Genomic DNA, 20783 nt, shown 5'->3' with positions numbered 1-20783 from the left:
CAGGAGGTTGGTCCTATACTGGTTTCCCAGCTATCAGACTGGGGTGCATGAGCTCCCCCCTTGTTCAGGTTAGTTGATTCTGTGGGTTTCTCCAGCCTGGTCTTGACCCCTTTGCTTATCACTCCCTCTCTGTAACTGGATTTCAGGAGTTCAGCAAGTGTTTAGCTGTAGGTGTCTGCTTCTGCTTCCATTAGTTACTAGATGAAAGGCTCTAGGATGGCATATAAAGTAGTTGCCAATTTCATTATTGTGGAAGGGCATTAAAGGTAGCCTCTCCACTTAGATTGTTAGTTGGGTTCATCCTTGTAGGTCCCTGGGCATTTCCCTAGTGCCAGATTTCTCTTTAAATCTATAATAGCTACCTCTATTATGGTATCTCTTTTCTTGTTCTCCTCTATTCTTCCCCTGTTTCTATTTTCCTGTTCCCTCATGCCCACATCTCCCCTCCTTTTCTCCCCTTCTTTTTCTCCTAACTCCCTCTCCCTGTGCTCCCAATTTGCTTAGGAGAGTCTGTCCTTTTCCCCTTCTCCAGGGGACCATGTATGTCTCTCTTAGGGTCCTCCTTGTTTTCTAGCTTTTCTGGTGGTGTGAATTGTAGGCTGGTAATCCTTTGTTCTATGTCTAAAATCCATATATGAATGACTACATATACCATGTTTATCTTTTTGTAACTGGGTTACCTCACTCAGGATGGTTTCTGTTAGTTCCATCCACTTCCATTGTTTTCCCCCTGAGTAGTACTCCATTGTGTAAATTTACCTCATTTCCTCCATCCATTCTTCAGTTGAGGGGCATCTAGGTTGCTTCCAGTTTCTGGCTGTTACAAATAATGCTGCTATAAACATAGCTGAACTGATATCCTTGTTGTATGAATGTGCATTTTTTGAGTATATGCCTAAGAGTGGAATTACTGGATCTTGAGGTAGACTAATTCCCATTTTCCTGAGGAATTGCCATACTGATTTCCAAAGTTGCTGTACGAGTTTGCATTCCCACCAGCAGTGGAGGAGTATGCCCCTTTCTCCACATCATCTCCAGCATATACTGTGTTTGGTGTTTTTGATTATAGCTATTCTGACAGGAGTAAGAATGGTATCTCAGAGTTGTTTGTTTTCCATTTCCCTGATGGCTAAGGATGTTGATCACTTTCTTAAGTGTCTTTCAGCCATTTTGGATTCTCCATTGAGAATTCTTTATTTAGCTCTGTACCCCACTTCTTAATTGGATTGTTTGGTGTTTTGGTAACTAGCTTCTTGAGTTCTTTATATACTTTGGAAATTAGCCCTCTGTCAGATGTGGAGTTGGTGAATATCTTTTCCTGTTCTGTGTGCTGCAGTTTTGTCTTGTTTACTTTGTTCCTTGTCTTACAGAAGCTGTTCAGTTTTAGGAGGTCCCATTTGTGAATTGTTGAACTCAGTGTCTGTGCTCCTGGTGTTATGTTCTGGAAGCAGTCTCCTGTACCAGGTTACCTCCCACTTTCTCAATAACACAAAATCGTACAATGGAAAAAAAGAAAGCATCTTCAACAGTGGTGCTGGTATAACTAGATATTGGCCTGTAGAAAATTGAAAATAAATCTATAGCTTGTACAGCCACGTTGAAAATTAGGAATCCATCTACCTCAAAACCCAACTACACAAATCTTGGTTATATACCCAAAGGATGCTCAATCATATCGCAAAGACACTTGCTCAACTATGTTCATAGCAGCCTTATTTGTAATAGACAGAAACTGGAAACACTTAGATGCCCCCCACCAAAGAATAGATAAAGAAAATGCGGTACACTTACACAATTACTCAGCAGTAAAAAACAATGACCTCATGAATTTTCAGGCAAATGGATGGAACTACAAAATCATTCCGAGTGAGCTAACTTAAACTCAGAAATACAAACATGATATACACTCACTCAGAAGTAGATATTAGCTGTAAAGTGATTTTTTTAAATATTTTTTTAAATAACCCATTGTCCCGTGAAGGTGTTGTCAAAATTTTTTAAATAAAAGCAAGTATTTATTTATGTTTTTGAATTATTTTGCTTTGACTTCTTTATAAGGTAAAATAGGGACTAAAATTTAATTTTCAACACATGGATACCCAGTATTCCATCCTCATTGATTGAGGAGAACCTACTTTCTTGAATGCATATTTTTGGAAGTTCTGTTGGGAATGATTTGAGTATAGATGTATAGCTTTTCTTAAATTTATTTTAAGCCAGCTCCATGCTACTCAGTTCACTGCAGTTTTGAAGTTGGTTATGATCTTCTTCTGTGTAATCTTCAGTTTTTTGCCTTTTTGTTTAGGAATTGTTTTGCTTGGGGTCTTTTTGCTTCCATAGAATTTTAGGATTAATTTTTATTTCTGTAATGAACGTTATTGTAGGCTTTGCACAATATCTACAAGTTATTTTGAGTGTTACAAGCACTTTTATAGTTTTTTACAACATTTGTTCTTTGATAATTTCATATATGTGTACAGAACATTCTTATAATTTCTAATTTCTCTCTAATCTCCCCAAACCACTTACCTCTACTTCTCCCTGAAAAATCTCTTTTCTACATTAACATCGCCATGGTCTTTCATTTGTTTGATTGATTATTTATTTGTTTGTTTTGAGACCCTGAGTTGTTTTGAAACTATTCATTGAAGCCTGGTGGGCTCCTCATTGGATGCTCAACTGAAGAAAAGTACTACCCCTACAATAATTCAGCAGGCATATTTAGGGTTTGATGAGGCCTTCTCCAATTCATGATTGGTTGTTGATAAGTCCAGTCTTGTGTAGGTCCATTGAAGGTAGCCACATGTCCTGTGAGATCAAGACAGTATTGGCTATGTCATGCCCAGAAGTTTCTCTACTTATATTTTAGATTTTAAATTCTGTCTCTCTGATGATTCCTGAGCTTTAAAGGGTATAGTATAAGTGTCGTATTTATAACTGAACACTCAATTGTCACTTATTCTCAGTACTACAGGAAGCCAGGCATCTCTGTATTCACTAACATTCTGTACAAATATACTCCTCTCTCATTAAGGGTTAGAAGTATAGCATCTACCTCGGCCAGCAAGGAAACATGACCATAACTCTTCTTCTTCAAGCAGTTTATTCAGCTTCTGCTCCTCCCAGCCCCAGCAAGCCCTTAAATATGTGCTCACTGCCCAATCAGCTCATGCCACCTGGCGATCTCAGATAGGTCACAGAAGGAGGTGAAATTATTCATACAGAAATTCTTAGTGCATTTTATAAAGAGAACTACACAAGTTGTGCATATGTAATGATCAACATCTAAGTTTAGATATGATAACAGTTGTAGAAAAGTGAGGAAATTGGTAGGTGTTATGTAGTTAAAACATGTTTTTTTTTTTTTTCATTCTTTTGGAAACTATTACAAAAGTAGAGAAGAGTTTTTGAATGGAAATTGGTAAAGAAAGTGAAGATGTAAGGACTTAGAAGGCAAAATAATAACTAAAACCATTCTCTACATGTACCAAAGTACAAATGGCATTCTACAGTGCAGTTTACCTTACCAGGTAATCCATTATTCATAAACAATTTTTTAAAAATTTAAGATGTATTGCCAAAATGGAGGCATCATTCCTTATAACACACTGTACCTCTATAGTTAATCCATGCCATTCTAATCTCACATTCAATGAACAAGTTTTCTTTAGATACATCCTGCCAAAATAATTAATCACTGGACCACATAAGATTCCTGATCATATGCAGAACAAATTTGATAATGATTACATAGATTTCTTACTACTCTGATTTTAGGATGACAGGTTCCAAAGTAAGAAAGAGCTAGGTATAGAGGAATACCATGTTCTCATATATGGAATACATGTTTTAAACAGTAAGGAGGAAACTATGGATGATATTTAGCCTCCTGATGTATTCAAAACTTTGTGAAGATAAAAGAGTCTTTAAAAAATGTTTGCATTCATCTATTTCACATCCTGGCCTTAGCCTCCCCTCCCCCATCCTTCCCTCCCAGTCCTTTCCCCATCTGCTCCCACACCAAATCCTCTCCTTTTCTGCCTCCACCCAAGAAAGGGAAAGTCTCCCATGAGTATCAGCAAGACATAGCATATCAAGTTGTAGTAAGACTGATCACCTCCCCTTTTATTAACACTGGGCAATGTGGCTCAGTATGAGAAGTGGGTCCCCAAACCAGTAAGAGTTGGAGACAGACCCTGTTCCCACTGTTTGGAATCCCACAAGAGGACCAAGATACATAACTGTAACATATAAGCAGAATGCCTAGGTCAGTCCCGTACAGGCTCCCTGGTTGTCACTTCAGTCTCTGTGAGCCCTTATGAGCCAAGGCTAGTTGATTGTGTGATCCTTCCCTTGGTATCATTGAACCCCCTGGTTGCTACATTCCTTTCTCCCCCTCTTCCTCTGCAGAACTCCCAAATTCTGTCTAATGTTTTGAAGTGGGTCTCTGCATCTGCTTCCATCAGTTGCTTTCTAATGACACTTGTCTCTGCTGAGAATTGAGCCAGGAGCCAATCTAGTCTTTCTGGGTTTGTGGATAATAGAATAGTTATCCTTTCTTTTATAGCTAATATACATTTATGAGTGAGTACATAGCATGTTTGTCTTTCTCTGTCTGGGTTACCTCACGCAGGATGATATTTTTCTAGTTCCATCCATTTGCCTTCAAATTTCCTGGTATCTTTGCTTTTAACAACTGTGTAATACTTCATTGTATAAATGTACCACATTTTCTTTATCCTTTCCTCAGTTGAAGGACATCTAGGTTGTTTCCAGGTTCTATCTATTACGAATAATGCTGCTATGAACATAGTTAAGCAAGTGTCCTTGTGGTATGATTGAGCATTCTTTGGGTATATGCCCAAGAGTAATATAGCTGAATGTGTGGTAGGTGGATTCTCACTTTTCTGAGAAACTGCCATTCTCACTGCCAACGTGGCTGTACAAGTTTGCACTTCCACCAGCAATGAAGGAGTGTTCCCCTTGTTCCACACCCTCTCCAGGAAGAGTCATTGTTTGTGTTTCTTATCTTAGCCATTACAGAAGAGTCTTTTAATTGCATTATTCATATCTCAGACTGTAAATGATGGGGTTGAAGAATGGAGCAAGCACAGTAAACATCAGTGTAATGACTGTGTCTAACACTGGGAGATAAGTGGCATTGAAACCTAAGTACACAAATGACATACTGCCAGAGAATATCAGAAAGACCATGAGGTTACCAGTTGAATTAGAAAAGACCTTTTTCCTACCCTCAGCAGAAGGGGTTCTCAGGATCCCTATGACAATTCTTACACAGGAAGGAGCAATAGTAAGAACAGTGATGATAATGGCTATTGAATGGATCACATCCTCAATGGCAATCATAGAAGTGTCTATGCAGGCTAGGCTCAGTACAGGGACTAAATCTGATGGATCTGGTTAGGTCCACAGAAAGGCAGAGTGTAAATCATCACCACCCCAGGAAGCAAGATGAGGAATTTGAAATTGCAAGAGCCTGCAGAGAGCTGAACACAGAACCTGGAGGTCATGATCATCTGATAGCGAAGAGGGTTGCAGATAGCAATGTATCTATCAATAGCCATGGTGATCAACAAAATCCCTTCTGAATTTCCCAGGAAGTGGAAGAAATACATTTGCAAGAGGCAGCCAGTGATGGTGGCAGACTTCTCTTCACTGATGATATTAGATAGCATCTTTGGAATGGTAGTTGTGGCATACATACTAGATTTCCAGAAAGAAAAAGATGCTGATGAAAATTGTACATGGGACTGTGAAGATGGCTGTCAAGCCTTACAGCAAAGAAAACCAACAAATTTCCAATAACAGTGAAAGTGTAGATAAAAAGCAAAGGAAAAAAATACAGGAGACTACCATCTTAGAGCCTGACACTGCTGACAGACTTCCATTCTCAATGTCCCCAGGAGAGCTCTCTGAAGAAGGAGAGATCACAGAGAAGACAATTAGTAAGATGCACACCTAAATGGCTCATAGCAATCACCAGGATCTCCCCATACCTTCTTGCTGCTATATATAGTAACTGCTGATATTTCTGATATTTCTCTTCTTACTCCTCAAAGAAATACAACTGCAAGTTAGGGGGTTTCCAAGTAATTTAAAGGTACACAAATTATTCAAGGTTATTTCAGCATATCATTTATGTTTCTCTATTTATAATCTATACATACTATACTATATTATAACAACATGCAATTATACAACAATATTAACTACAGGATTTGTATATTAAAGGTAATAAATTATGTGTTTTCCTCATCAAATTGTAGTGTAAACCAGAAGTTCATTGAGATGGCTCAGCAGGTAAAAGTATTTGCTGTGCAAGTCTGGAAACCTGAGTTCAATCCCCACAGCCAAATAAGAAGTCGGATTCAGTAGTGGACATCTGCAGTTCCAGCACCCCTGTGTCAAGATTGGAGGCAGATAGATAAGAATGAGCCAGAAGTTGGCTTCCATAGCACAAGCATATTAGCAGAAAAAAACAGGGGGATCTCTGCCTCAACAAAAGGGGTAAGTTGTCCTATGACCTCCACTTTTGAGCTATATCATGCATGTGCTCTCTCTATCTCTCTTGCTCTCTCTCTCTCTCTCTCTCTCTCTCTCTCACACACACACACACACACACACACACACACACACACGCACACACACACACACACAGTGTAAATAAATTTTTCAAAATACAAACTCAGAATTCACATATAACGTTAGACCAAAGTCAGTCTACTACAACCTACAAATCTTTTGGGAAGTTTGCAAATGTTTCAGCCTCAGTTACTCATTTGAAAAATGCAATTTCATGTAGCATCAAGGGATTTGAACATGCATTTCTGTTGTTGTTTTGTTGGTAGTGGGATTTTGTTTTGGTTTTGGAGACAGTCTTCCTATATAGCCTATGCTGTCTTGAAATTCACTGTGTAGTCCAGTGTACTTTCTCGCCAGTCTTTCAAATTCTGGGATTGTAGATGGCTAGCACAATTGGTGGTGTGATTTCTGAGACAGGTAACTTCTTCAAGGAGTAATAAAATTCAGATCACTTAATTCCTTACACACTTTAAAGCTGTGCTAATACTTCCTCAGCATCCAGCTGGTGCTATTCTTCCAGTCACTACTGGATATTACCCAGTCCTGCCTGGCATGTGACAGTCCATTTCTCTTCCTCGGGGACTATTCTTTCTATTCCAACACCTTAAGTTGCAAGTGCCTTGTAAAGGCAGCCCTCCTTTCGCTCTGGCTACTTTCATTGATTTTTAGTTTCATTTCCAGCCTCACAATGCCTCTCCTTCCTCACATCTACAGCTCTCATTTTAAATCTTCAAGAATCAATTTTCATAAGTTTTCTAGTACCCTCCCTAACCTCTTATCGTTCTATATGCTATTTTGTAATCTCATTAACTAATAAGATTTCAGCTAGAAAGACATATAAATCTTCAAAAAGTTTTATACAACCTTTCCCATGAGCTCCAAGCCAACTTATCTGACCCTTAACTCCCTGTCACTTTACCTCCTAGCATCGATCGACCTACTCCATTCTTCCCTGTAATTACATTATTCATGTTGTTTTCTATAGCTATAATTACATGCTGTGTGTGCTGCAGCCTCTGGCTTATGTATGACACTTCTCCATCCTGACACAAAATCTGTTGATGGCAATGGTAAAAAATTTGGACATCTTAAATAAAATGCTAGCATTTAAATCATTTCTACTATTTACACACTTACACACTTGTGACACTTCAAATTACTCAGCTTTTTTTTAATATCCCAATTTGTAAGAGGAGAGCATATATGTGTGCTCACAATATTCTGATAAAGGGAGAATATGTAAACAGCAGTAGCACTAATGTGCCCCCAGCTCATGGTATACATTTGTAATCTGATTCTCATAAAGTTCTATCATGTAAGATCGTCATTTTCATCTCATAAGTGATGAAACTCAGACTCAAATTATGTTGAGTATAGGTATTCCTAGCTAATAAACAGAACAATAGAATTTAAATACCTTTAATCTATCTTTGGAGAAATGTTCTTCTCTTCTGACATTGGCTTCTACTGTCATATGTAAATGTATAGTATTAGGAATATTATAACACCAAAATCTTCTGAATGCTCTGGTGCTAGGCAGCATTCTAGAAGTATATAATTTATCATACTCCATCAGTTTATTAATTTTATCTTCTCTAGTTTCATAGTTCCTCCTTTATAGCCATGCATGACTTTATCTGTCACACCCACTACAGTTGGAATGTTAACTAAACCCAGAATTGGGTCACCAGGCCCAATAAAAAATACATGTATTAGGTAGTCATGTAACTTAACATTAAAAAGTGGGGGTATGTGTAAAGGCAGAGCCAAGGTTCATGTCTAATGAGAGTCCTAATCAAGACTGGTGTAAATCATACCTCAACAGGTGGTCTCAGCTCAGCAATGTGATTTCCTGCTGCACATATGCCTATTCATTATTCTTACACATGCGCTGGTGTGCATACTTACCTCTGACCAAGAACCCAGCAGCTCCTTTGTCTCTCTAGGCCTCTGCATCATTGATGTTCCTTCAGCCCTCAAAAGGGGTTATAGTCACATCACAGCATCCTGGGGAATAGAAAGAGGGGGTGTGCTGTCTGTGGAGGATTCCTCCCCTACAGTACCACAGGTATCATTTCTCAGGAGGTTAATTACCTAACTCTCATCCTTCCCTGACCAAAGCTGTCAATATACACAGGTTTTCTATTTATACTCATCTTGGAAAATACTGTAACCACCTCTTCAATGTTCCAATTAGTTTCCTGTTCTTAAGTCTACCAGGGTACATTGCAAAGAAGCAACTATCCTGGTTTTGACCATCTTACATGTGTGCACAGAGGGACAATGTGAGAGGGAATCTGGACAGAAAACAACCCAGGAAAACTACATAGAAGAATATATGACCATTTCATATTTTATTTCAGTATTAATGAAAATGAGGAAAGAGTGGGCATGTTTTTTTCTCATGGTTCAAGTGTGTGGAAACATTTGCGTCCCTCACAGCTCAGCCTTTTTCCACACCAGTATGCTGTTCCCTACTGTCTCAGCCCAGGAACCTGTAAAAAACCCCAAGTTCTCACTGTTTTTTACTGAGAATAACTGTGTTTAATATGTTATCTTCTATACAAAATATTCATTTCTATGTCAGCCTCCTCTTTGGAAATGTCAGGTTTTAGAAGAAGATATGTTTTCTTTTTCCTATAGTTATGCTTAACCTTTCTGTGTGGGGAAACAAACTTTACCATAGAACTTCTTATATTTCTCCTACGATTCAAAACTGTTTACAGCTGTAAAGATTTGTTTTTTTTTTTTTTTTGCAATAATTGTATACAGTGTGAAACAATCTAAGGACCAAAATATATCTGAAGACCAGAATATCTTAAAATTTAGGAATATTTCTTGGTACTTTTTAATTATTTTCCTCTGTCTTCTTGGTTCAAGGAATTCCTATGATAACATATTTGGTATGCATTTTCTTCAATCTATTTTTGTTTTTGTTTTTTGAAACATCATCATTCCATGTAACCCAGGTTGTCCTTGAATATTCCATGTAGTCCAGGGTGGCTTTGAACAAACAATCCCCCTCCCTCAAGCTACTGCTGGATATTACCAGCATAGATTATTTTGTCTAGATACTTCTTGTTCCTTCATCTAATATTTTGCTCTTCCTCTGGCCTCTGTGAGTTCTTAAATACTTTCTCTCATTAACTTAAGATTTTCTCTATTCTTAACATATTATTTAACATGTCAGTTATATTTCATACTTGCTATTTATCTTATTTTCCTAATAGCTATCATAATCAAAAATATTGCTGGCTCTTACATGTTTTCTTAACAGTTGAATGATATTTCATTGTGTAAATAGACCACATTTTCATTACCCATTCATAGTTCCTAGGCTGTTGTTCAATATACAAAAAATAAAGAGTCCATGGAATACTCAGCAGAAAGTGGGACATACATATAATACCCAAGGCTTACAGATCTGCAAGGAAGAGGAGCATAAAGATTATAAGAGTCAGAGATGCCCAACAACTTGAGGGAAACAAGACACAGCAGGAAGATTGTATAACTCATAACAAGTAAGCTCATAACAAGTATTACAGCACACACAAGAAAAGTACAAGCTCAAAAGCCCAACAAAATCCTAGCATGGATGACAGATGTGCAAAAAATACCACCTTGGGCTGAAATATATTTTGACAGCTGCCGGGAGAGGGAGATTCAGTTTCCTTCAGTGATGTAACCCTTGAAAAATTAGCATACTTTAGGGCAGTCTCCACCCCCAAAGGTAGCTGAGCAAAACAAATTAGATCTTATGGGTTAAAAAAAAAATCCTGATATTAACCCACACACCTACGAACACCTGATTTTTGACAAAACTGCTAAAATTATACAATAGAAGGAGGAAAGCATCTTCAACAAATGGGGCTGGCACAACTGAATGATGGTGTGTAGCAGACTGCAGTAAGACCCATGTCTATTGCCATGCACAAAACTCAAATATAAATGGATCAAAGATCCAAAGAGGATCAGCCACACTGACCCTCTTAGAATAGAAAGTGGAAGGTACCCTTGAACAAATTTGTATAGGAGACTCCTTCCTGAATGTAACACCAGTAGCACAGACATCGAAATCAACAATTAATAAATGGGACCTCCTCAAACTGAGAAGCTACTATGAGGCAAAAGACACAGCTGACAAGACAAAATGGCAGCCACAGACTAGGAAAAGATCTCCACTAACCCTACATCTGACAGAGGGCTGATATTCAAAGAACTCAAGAAACTAGTTACCAAGACACCAAACAACCCTATTAAAAAATGGGGTACAGAACTGAAGAGATAATTCTCAATAGAGGAATTCAAAAGGTCTGAAAGACACTTAAAAAAGTGTTCAACATCCTTAGCTATCAGGGAAATGAAAAAAAAAAAAAAAAAAAAAAAAACTCTGAGATACCATCTTACTCCTGCTTACTCCTGCCAGAATTTCTAAAATTAGAATCACTAATGGGAAATGTCATTCTGTATATGTTTCTCATACTGGTTAATAATAAAGCACTGTTGGCCAATAGGAAAGGAAGATAGGAGGGACTAGGAGACAAGGAGGAAATAGGAAGTGGTAAAGAGGAGCCAAGATGGAGAGTCTGGAGAGAGCAGTATGCGGCAGCCGACTCTGGGTAAAAAGACCACGTGAAAATACATACCCCATTAACACAAATGGGTTAATACTTAAGACAGAGCTAGCTGATAAAAAAGTAGTAACTGGCCGACAATATAATATCAAATACAGAGTCTCAGTGCATTATTTGGGGCTGGCGTGGCAGCGGGGCAAGACTAGGTGGAGGGCGGAAAAACCATACTCGTTACAGACAATTTATGCTGGAGAGGATGTAGAGAAAAGGGAACACTCCTACACTGCTGGTGGTGGGAGTGCAAACTTGTACAGACATTTTGGAGATCAGTATGGCGGTTCCTCAGGAAAATGGGAATCAGTCTAAACCACAAGATCTGGCAATTCCACTCTTAGTTATATACCCAAATGATGCACTTTCATGCAACAAGGATATCTGTTCAACTATGTTCACAGCAGCATTATTTGTAATAACAAGAACCTGGAAGCAACCTAGAAGCCCTTCAATGGAAGAATGGATAAAGGTGTGGCACATTTACTCAATGGAATACTATTCGGCTGGGAAAAAAAAAAACAAACAAACAAAACAAAACAAAAAAAAAAAATGGAATCTTGAAATTTGTAGACAAATGGATGGAATTAGAAGAAACCATCCTGAATGAGGTAACCTAGTCACAAAAAGAGGACCATGATATGGATTTTAGACATAGAGCAAAGAATCACAAGCATATAATTCATACCGCCAGAGAAACTAGGATATGAGAAGGAATCATACAAATCATAAGAAATTCATACAAAGTTCCTCACAGAAGGGGAAAGGAACAAGACCTCCTGAGCATATTGGGAGTTGGGGGGGGGGCAGTGAGCTAGGGAGCTAGGAGAAAGAGAAGGGGAGCAGAGGAAAACATGTGGGACGCAGAAGATTGAGTCAGGGGAGTAATAGACGGGAGAAAATACAGACAGACAGAGAGAGAGAGAGAGAGAGAGAGAGAGAGAGAGAGAGAGAGAGAGAGAGATTTCATAAAAGAGGGAGCCATTATAGATTTGAAGAGAAAACTGACTTTAGAGAAATGTCCAGATATCTACAAGAATGACTCCAACTAATAATTTGAGCAACATTAGAAAGGCTACCTTACCTGATAATGAGATTGATAACTAACTTACCTACCATCATGCAGCCCTCATCTAGTAGGTGATGGAAACAGAAGCAGACACCAACAGCTAAACACTGAGCTGAACTGGAATCCAGATGCAGAAATGGGGGAGTTATAAGAAAACCAGAACATAACCAGGCTACAAAAGCCCACAGAGGCAGCTGACCTGAGCACGGGGGAGCTAATGGACCCCCAGACTGATAGCTGTTAAACCAGCATTGGATTCACTCAGATCCCCTCAACATGGGTCTCAGTTAAAAGGCCTGGGCAGCCTAAGGGACTTCTGACAGTGGAATCAGGATGCATCCCTGGTGCACAAGAGGACTTTGGGAGCACATTGCCCATGAAGGGATACTCCCCTAACCTAGAGGCAGGAGGGAGAGCCGAGTCCCTACTCCAAATGACTTGACAAATTTTGTTGATCCCTCCTGGAAGGCATCACCCTCCCTGTGGAGTAGGAGAGCATGAGAGGGAGAGAGAGAGGTAGGGAAAGAGGAAAGGAGGGAGGGAGAGGGAACTGGGATCAATATGTAAAATAAGAAAAATAAATAAAAAAAAAGAAAAACAAAAACCTTATTGTTGGTAAGAAAGGGGGATAAAAATGAAGATGATGAATCTGGAAATAGTTTGTGGGAAAGAATACCATCAAAATATACTATATATAATTCTCAAAGAATTAATATAGTGTTATCTAAATAACAAAATCATGTGATATGACAATAAAATAATTAAAATTTTGAAATATCACCAATTTTTTAAAATAACATTTGTATTTTATTTTGATTATCATGTACTAATTAGGATGTAAATAGTGAAATTCAGTGTGGAATTTCAGAGCATGACTGTAGGGTGTATTGGTCAATTGTCGCTTCCACTCATCAATCCTTCCAGCCTTACCTGTGCCGGTAGTCATCAGAATTCTATTCTTATATCAACTTTTTCTTCTCTCCTTCTTTTTCCCTTTCTTCCTCTCTCCTTCTTTCTTTATTTCTTCCCTCATCTCTTCATGCTTCTTTTCCTCCTCAACTTGCTCCTCACTCTATTTTTTTTTTTTTAAGGTCTGTGTATGTCAAAATTCTTCAAATTTAGGAAATCTTCAGGTTTAATCTAGCATGTCGCTGAAAGTTTTGATTGTAGTTTTTACTTTACATATTGAGATTTTTATTTGTACTTTGCTGAGCCAGGCAGTGGTGGCACACTCCTTTAATGCCAACACTCCAGAAGCAGAGGCAAGCAGATCTCTGAATTTGAAGCCAGCCTGGTCTACAAGATGAGTTCCTGAACAATCAGGGCTACACAGAGAAACCCTCTCTCTAAAAATCAAAAAACAAACAAACAAAACAAAACCACCATCAACAACAGAAATTTTTGTTAATTTTTCAGAATCTAAAATCAGAATCATAAAATTAATTCCTTTTCTAATTTCATCTATTTTTACTATCTGAACCACTTTAGAAATTATTACATTTATTGATAGTTATTTTTATTATTTTCTTCTACATTGTATCTAACCTGAAGTTTTCCCTCTCTATCCCTCCCAGCTCCTCCCCACACCTCTGCTCTCACCAAGATATACCCTTCCTCCATTTCCCTTCAGAAAAGAGCTGATCTCCCAGCCAGAGGTATCAACTGAGCATGCATAACAAGTAAAAAGAAGATTAAGCACATACTCTTATACCAAGGCTGGGTAAGGCCTTCCTAAATATATTCTTTTAATATACTTACATTATAGCATTATTTAAAACATCAAAACCATTGTCAATAACAAATAATAACAATTAACACTTGCCTTTGACTTGTTTTTAATAATATTCCAAAATGTCTTTGACTAGCTTTCTTAATTTTAAATTGATAAATGAGGTCAAAATTTGAAATATATTACTTTTAAAATTACAGACATTGAAACAAAGGATCAAAACTTAATAATATTTCTTTGAAGTCACAAAGTTAGTATGCAGTATCATTTAAGCATAAATTTTGACATCTATAGATATTATTCTAAGTACTATATTTTACAATCTGTTTGATATTAAAGCATATAATATATAATAATTTTGTATAAAATTAATATTTACAAAATATGTTACTTTGTATATTTCACCCCTCATTGTAATCTAGACAAGTATTTTCTATCTGAATTAAATATGTTTAAACAGAATAAATACAGGAAGATCTGCAATAAAGACATGAAGAGTATGAGTATACTAATGAATGAGTTATTCACTAATTGTATGGTTAATATGTTGGAGTTAAGTCTACAGAGAGAGGCATCTATGAGCAGGTTAATTTGCAGGTGTAGACAGTATCCTCTGAGAACAGAGAAGCTTCCTAATTGCCATCTTCATGTCCTTATTTCTCAGACTATAGATGATAGGGTTGAAAAAGGGAGCAAGAACTGCAAACATCAGTGCAATGGCTGTGTCCAAAATTGGTGGGAAAGTAGCTGAGAAACGCAAGTACATGAGTGAGACACTGCCATAGAACATCAGAAAGACACCAAGATGGGCAGCACAAGTAGAGAAGGCCTTCTGGCGGCCTTTGCCAGAGGGAATCCTTAGAATCACTATAATGATTCTGATGTAAGAGATGGCAATAACCAAGACAGAGAAGATGATAGCCACAGCATGAACTACATCCTCAACCAGAATCATGGAGGTATCTGTACAGGCCAAACGTAACACAGGTTCAAAGTCACAGAAGATCTGATGAATTTGGTTGGGGCCACAGAAGGGCAGTGTGGAAATCCATGCAATTTCTGGGAGCAACACAAGAAAGCCAAAGATGCAGGAACCAGCAGAAAGCTGAGCACAGAGCCTGGGAGTCATGATAGTTGGGTATCGGAGAGGATTACAAATAGCAACATATCTGTCAATAGCCATTGTGGTCAACAAAATACCTTCTGAATTTCCAAGTGAATGGAAGAAGTACATCTGCAGCAGGCAGCCAATCATGGAGATGGTCCTATGCTTGCTGATGAGGTTGGAGAGCATCTTGGGAATGGTTGCAGTGGTATACCAGATTTCCAGAAATGAGAAAATGCTGATGAAATTATACATGGGGTTGTGAAGATGAGTGTCCATTCTGACTGCAAAAAACACAATGAGATTCCCAATAATAATGAATATGTAAATGAAGAACAGAGGAATGAAGAAGAGGAAACTGCCATTTTCAAACTGGGGAAATCCAGAGAAGAGGAATTCTGTCACTGAAGTAGTTCTGTTACCTCTCATTATACTCTCAGCAAAGTATATCCTTATGGGTGGAAATACACAGATCAATACCTGGATAAAAGGTTAAAAAAGTCAGACATATTGGTTCATGCAAGAAATAAATGGAAAGCTTTAGGAAAATGACACATCTCTCTCCATTCTTGGATTAAGAAATAGATATACACTTGGTAATGCTGTCCTTCAGATAGCTATGTATTTGTTGCTTCCAGCAATGAAGAAAAGAGACTATCTTCATAAAATGTATGTCCCAGGAAAGAATACAGATAGAAAATGGAGCATGGACAAAGCTCACTTGTAGAACATTTTCCTATCATGCCCAAGATCCTGGATTCAATCCTTAGCACCACAGTACAATATGAACTATGAAATACGAAAATAACACATTAGAAATCTAAAGTTTGCTGAGCAGTTGGAAAGCAGAAGTAGGTAGATCTCTGAGTTAAAGGCCAGCCTGTTTTACAGACGAGTTCTAGGACAGTCAGGGCTATATAGAGAAACCCAATCTCAATAAAAACTAAACAAAAAATTAAAGTGTGTAAGATACATTAGCTAAAAATAGTATAATATGGGTATGATGAAAATTGCCTGTTATATTAATTCAAACTTATTTTAAGTTACATATCAAAGAGCACTCTCCAAAGTATCTTCAAAACAGATTAGATAAAGTACTTGGCTTTCTTACTGCCCATATAACCAAAGTGAAGTTGCATCCTGCTCTATGCTTCATTCAAATTTCCAGAGTTTCGCTTTTATCGTCCCATGAAAGTAGCTTTGTATGTGGCTAGAGAAATAGGGTGGATTCTCAGGCAGAACATGAGGGTGAAATGTGTGTAGGAAACTATTTTTAAAGGCAGACAAATCTAGCCAGCAGAAACCAATATGCCTAGAAAAAATGTTCAGTGAGAAATGTGGCAGATTTCAATATGGACCCTAATGTGTCAGTCTCTATGAGACTACCCAAGTCTACCTATTCAGACTCTGTATCGTGAAAAAGACCATGTGTGGGTAAGATGTGGAACTCTACAGCAGTTCTTGCTGCCAGGTGTCTTGAATGTGCCATGATGATTGAGCTATGCCTTCTAGAAATAATGCACTGAGTACTGTCCACATAGTTCAGACACTGCTGTGACTGGCAAGTTAGTCCTCAAGGAAACATATTTATTACTCAGAGGAAATATGAAAATGAACCATATGGGTGACTCTTATTGATTTGATTTGTTGGTTTCTTGACCATCAGACCAATCCTTCCATAGCTCAGAAGGCCACCCCATTCCACCTCATCTGGCACAGCAACCAATACTTTCTGGGAACCAGTGGAAGTTCTCTGGGCTCCATGTAGTAGTGATCATTAATTTTCATTGTTAACTTGACTATATTTAGAATTATTATGGTAATAAACCTCAGTTTGTGTCTATAAGGGCATTCCAAAAAGGTTTAACTGAAGAGGGAAAACTTCCCTGAATGTGGGCAACTCTATCTCATGGTCTGAGATCCCGAACTGAATACAAGAAGAAGGTGGACTAAATTTTCATCTCCCTTTGCTTCCTGATTATGGATACAAGGAAGCCGGTCACGAATCCCTTCTGCAGTCAGGACTTCTACCATGATGGACTATGCTCTCAAACTGTGAGCTAAAATAAACCTCTTGCTCTAAAATATGAACTCATATGTTTAACTGTGATGTTTCTTTATGGTATGCATATTGTCTCTAACCAATAAAGCAAATACATTTTTCTTAATTGGCAGTTCTAAAAATTGTTCCAGAAAATAATTTGAAGCATCATGTGCATTGAACAACAAATTTTGCACATCCAAATGAGAAAAGAACATGTGAAGTATATGAAAACCATTTGGCAGTCAATGCAAAACATTTGGCAAAATTTTGTGTTTTCTAGAGATCTCACTAGTGAAAATGTATATATGTAAATAGATGTTATTAGGAACTGGTTTTTATTGACTAGTGTTGACAAATATCACTTTAACAGCTTTTGGAAAATGGAGCACACATAAAAAATTAGGACATGTGGACTAGTGTTATAGACACTAAGCCTCCAAATTTTTAGAAACAGGATTATTGAAGACTAAAAGTCTTGAAAATCTTAAGATTTCAATTTTCATTTATATAATACATATATATTTGAATGTACAAATGCACATATTATAATTTTATATTATCTAATTATTAATCCATCTCATTATTATCTTGTTTTTATAGAAAACCTCTTCAGTGTGGGCTTTAATTCTTCCATGTATCAACAGACTACTAAGCCTTTGTTTGCTAAATCTCTGTGATTATTTATCATATAAAAATATTACGGAACAGTATATAAGATAGTTTATCAATATCACCAGTGTTTGAACATCAATATTTTAAAAATACATTTTGAACTGAAACTTGATTCCATAAATTGAATTAGGGAACTTTACTTAATTCAAGCTGATGTCCATGAAAGAAAAGACAAAGACACACAAATTAATCTTAGGACCCAATTAAAAGGGAGATTTTGTTGTATTAGAAGGACATTTTGTAAGAACTAACAGTTTGTTAATATCCACAAAAGAAGAACATAAATCCAATAATTCCAAATGAATATAGTTAAAAATTTTATTTGATCAATTAACTTTTTTAAAAAAAGTGATAGCTAGAGATTGGGAAACATGTATCAACAACAATAGTTTCAGGAGTCATTAGTTAAAATGTCAGCATTATATAATTACAAAATGACTACTGAATAAATTTTATTGAGACACCTGGTAGTACTAAGTCTGAGAGGAACATGGAATGACCAAATCTCATCCTCTGCTGGGGCGCCTATAAAATATTCCAGTCACTATAGTAATAACTTATTATAACATTAAAATATGTTCAATTACTGCTCCAGGGACTCATTCCAAGAAAAATTAAAATTTATATTTGTCCTCAAGCTTGCAACAAAAATAGTTACAAAGCCTTGCTTACAAAACTGGAAACAGCCATCTAAATGGCCACTGATTGGTAACTGTATAAACTGAAACATTCTTGTTAGAAGTTAAATTTAGCAATGAAAATTAACTGCTGGTACACAGAATAACTTCAAGAAAGGTAAGGTGCAGAAAAAGAAGTCAAAGGATACACATTTTGGAGAAGGGGAAAGCACATAAGCTTGAGATGGTAAAACAAGTTGGTGTTTGGGTTGAAAGGGCAAATTTAGAGAATTTATGGAAAGGTTACCAATAGTGAACATGTCCTGTACCTTGATTCTCTGTATTGCGTTTACCTTATCAGCACCATTGGGTGAACTCCACGTGTGCAATGATCTCTCTGACTCTCAGCTTCCATTTACTACAAATTAAACCGGAGAATTGGCTTTCTCTGATTCCAGCCACTTGTTCATGTAATTTCATTAAATGACTAACAGCTCTGCTGTCAATATTGTCAGCTACAGTTGACAACTTTCACTCGCCCAACTGAGGTCCTAGCAGTTTGGAGCAGTTATCAGGGTAATAATAAGGTACAATGTCAGGTGACAATGATCTTCTGGCATACCATTAGCAGATATAAGATGGTAAGTAGCATATTGTAGCCACTTTACTGTTTTGGAGACTTAGAGTCTGTCTGGAATTTTGCCAGTGGGTCTTGGTATAAGCAGATTCTGCAGAACACGGCTCTAACCATGCTAGTGTATGTAGCTAAGTTGTAGCAGAAGTAAATAGTATTCTTACAAGATAGGACCAAATTGTTCAAATAAGTATTTTGTTCTGACTGATATCTCTGATCGATTAAGCCAAAGAGAGAAGGTGCTAAAAGCCAGGACATTTTTTTTTCCTGGAAGTTGACGGATTGTAGATGTCCCGGATGAAGCAATTTTACCTGTGTACTCTATCTGCATGGCTCACTTGGCTCACCAGTCCCTGTGTTTACCTAAAGAAAACTTATGACCAAATTTGCTCTCTTTCTCCTAAAACCCATAAGGGTTCCGTTCCTCCTGCCACTCTTTACAGATTTGAAGATGGTTAGAAGATCCCACCAATATCTATACAGATATCTCTATATTCACAACAAAATAAAATTGTATGTGAAGTTAGCATTGCTTTGTCTGTAATGTTGACTGGAGATCCAAAGTAAAATTAAAATAGCTAACAGGGATATAAAATTTATAAAATGGACTGTTTTTGGAAACAAGGTGGGGCTATACAGTCCAGGATGACCTGGAAATCATCATGTAGCTTAGGCTGGCCTACAGCACAGCCTCAGCCACCTAGGTGGGACCTGTATCAAAAGGGTTCAAACTTCCTAAGGTGTTTTTTTAAAGCCTTATCAAAAGGAAAAGAAAACAATGTTCTTTTGTCAAGTTCATTTGTCAAGCCTGGACCTTGCCCTGGCTTGACCATAGTAGGTCCCCTTGTGCTTATAGTCCTCCACTATGAAGATTCTGGTTACTAAGTTCATTATGGATATCAGTGTATTGCCTTCCTATACCATTCTGTCTCAGGCTTGGTAATTGCTGCAGTCTCAACCACCTTAGTGACATCCATGGAAAAAAGTGCTAGCCACAGCTCTCATTGTGACCACTCATGAGACTGTTGACAAGCCCAGGACTGGCACATTTCAATTCCATTTTGCAGATAAGACAATTAGATAGAAATCAGCTCTGTCCCTATGAAGCTTTGTGTTACCTTACAGATGTTCAGAGGAAAATGAGACCTCCCTGCTTACCAGGGAAACCCAAGCAAGGGGAAGGATGCATGTGACATCTTAGAGACTTAACTAGCCTGATCTGCAGAGCAGGCTGATATGTAACCGAGCACATCCTGATCTACACATGTAAGTTACCATCACCAGAAGTTCTCAAAGCAGTAGGGCATGCTGTGGTATTTTCTTGTTTCCTGATTTTAATTAGAAAACTCTGATGATGCCATAATAGAGGGAAACAGCATAACAATAAATGGTACTAATTATTATGACGTGCCATTTAAGTAAAGTGGTATTACCAGTGACTTCTGTCTTCCCCAAGATGAATCCTAATCCCCAATATTATTCAGTTAATGGAAGGAACACTCGTTAAACGACTTTCTTCCTTTACTTTCTTAGAAGTATTATCTTCATGGCAGATGGTCTACCTATAGCTCAGTGACATGTGAATTCTCTTACCTCCACCTGACACAATGAGGTCCCTTCTCTTCCTTGGACTTATTCAGTCAAAATCTGCTACTTTATCAAGAAAGATTGTTATGCCTGTTACA

The 20783-nt window shown here is 37.6% G+C and overlaps 1 protein-coding gene and 1 pseudogene across 1 annotated transcript; both read right to left on the bottom strand.

The window, feature by feature from the left end:
- Positions 1–5030: 5030 nt before the first annotated feature.
- Positions 5031–7532, bottom strand: LOC127223294 (olfactory receptor 6K3-like; annotated as a pseudogene).
- A 7080-nt stretch (positions 7533–14612) lies between these two features.
- Positions 14613–15560, bottom strand: LOC127223643 (olfactory receptor 6K3). The gene has a single exon (XM_051186355.1). It carries the CDS (start codon positions 15558–15560, stop codon positions 14613–14615), a length of 948 nt encoding a protein of 315 aa, XP_051042312.1.
- Between the last annotated feature and the right edge of the window lie 5223 nt (positions 15561–20783).

This window comes from Phodopus roborovskii, unplaced genomic scaffold, assembly GCF_943737965.1.
Source record: "Phodopus roborovskii unplaced genomic scaffold, PHOROB, whole genome shotgun sequence".
Taxonomy (NCBI): Eukaryota; Metazoa; Chordata; class Mammalia; order Rodentia; family Cricetidae; genus Phodopus; species Phodopus roborovskii.
This window is presented reverse-complemented; position numbering and strand designations above follow the sequence as displayed.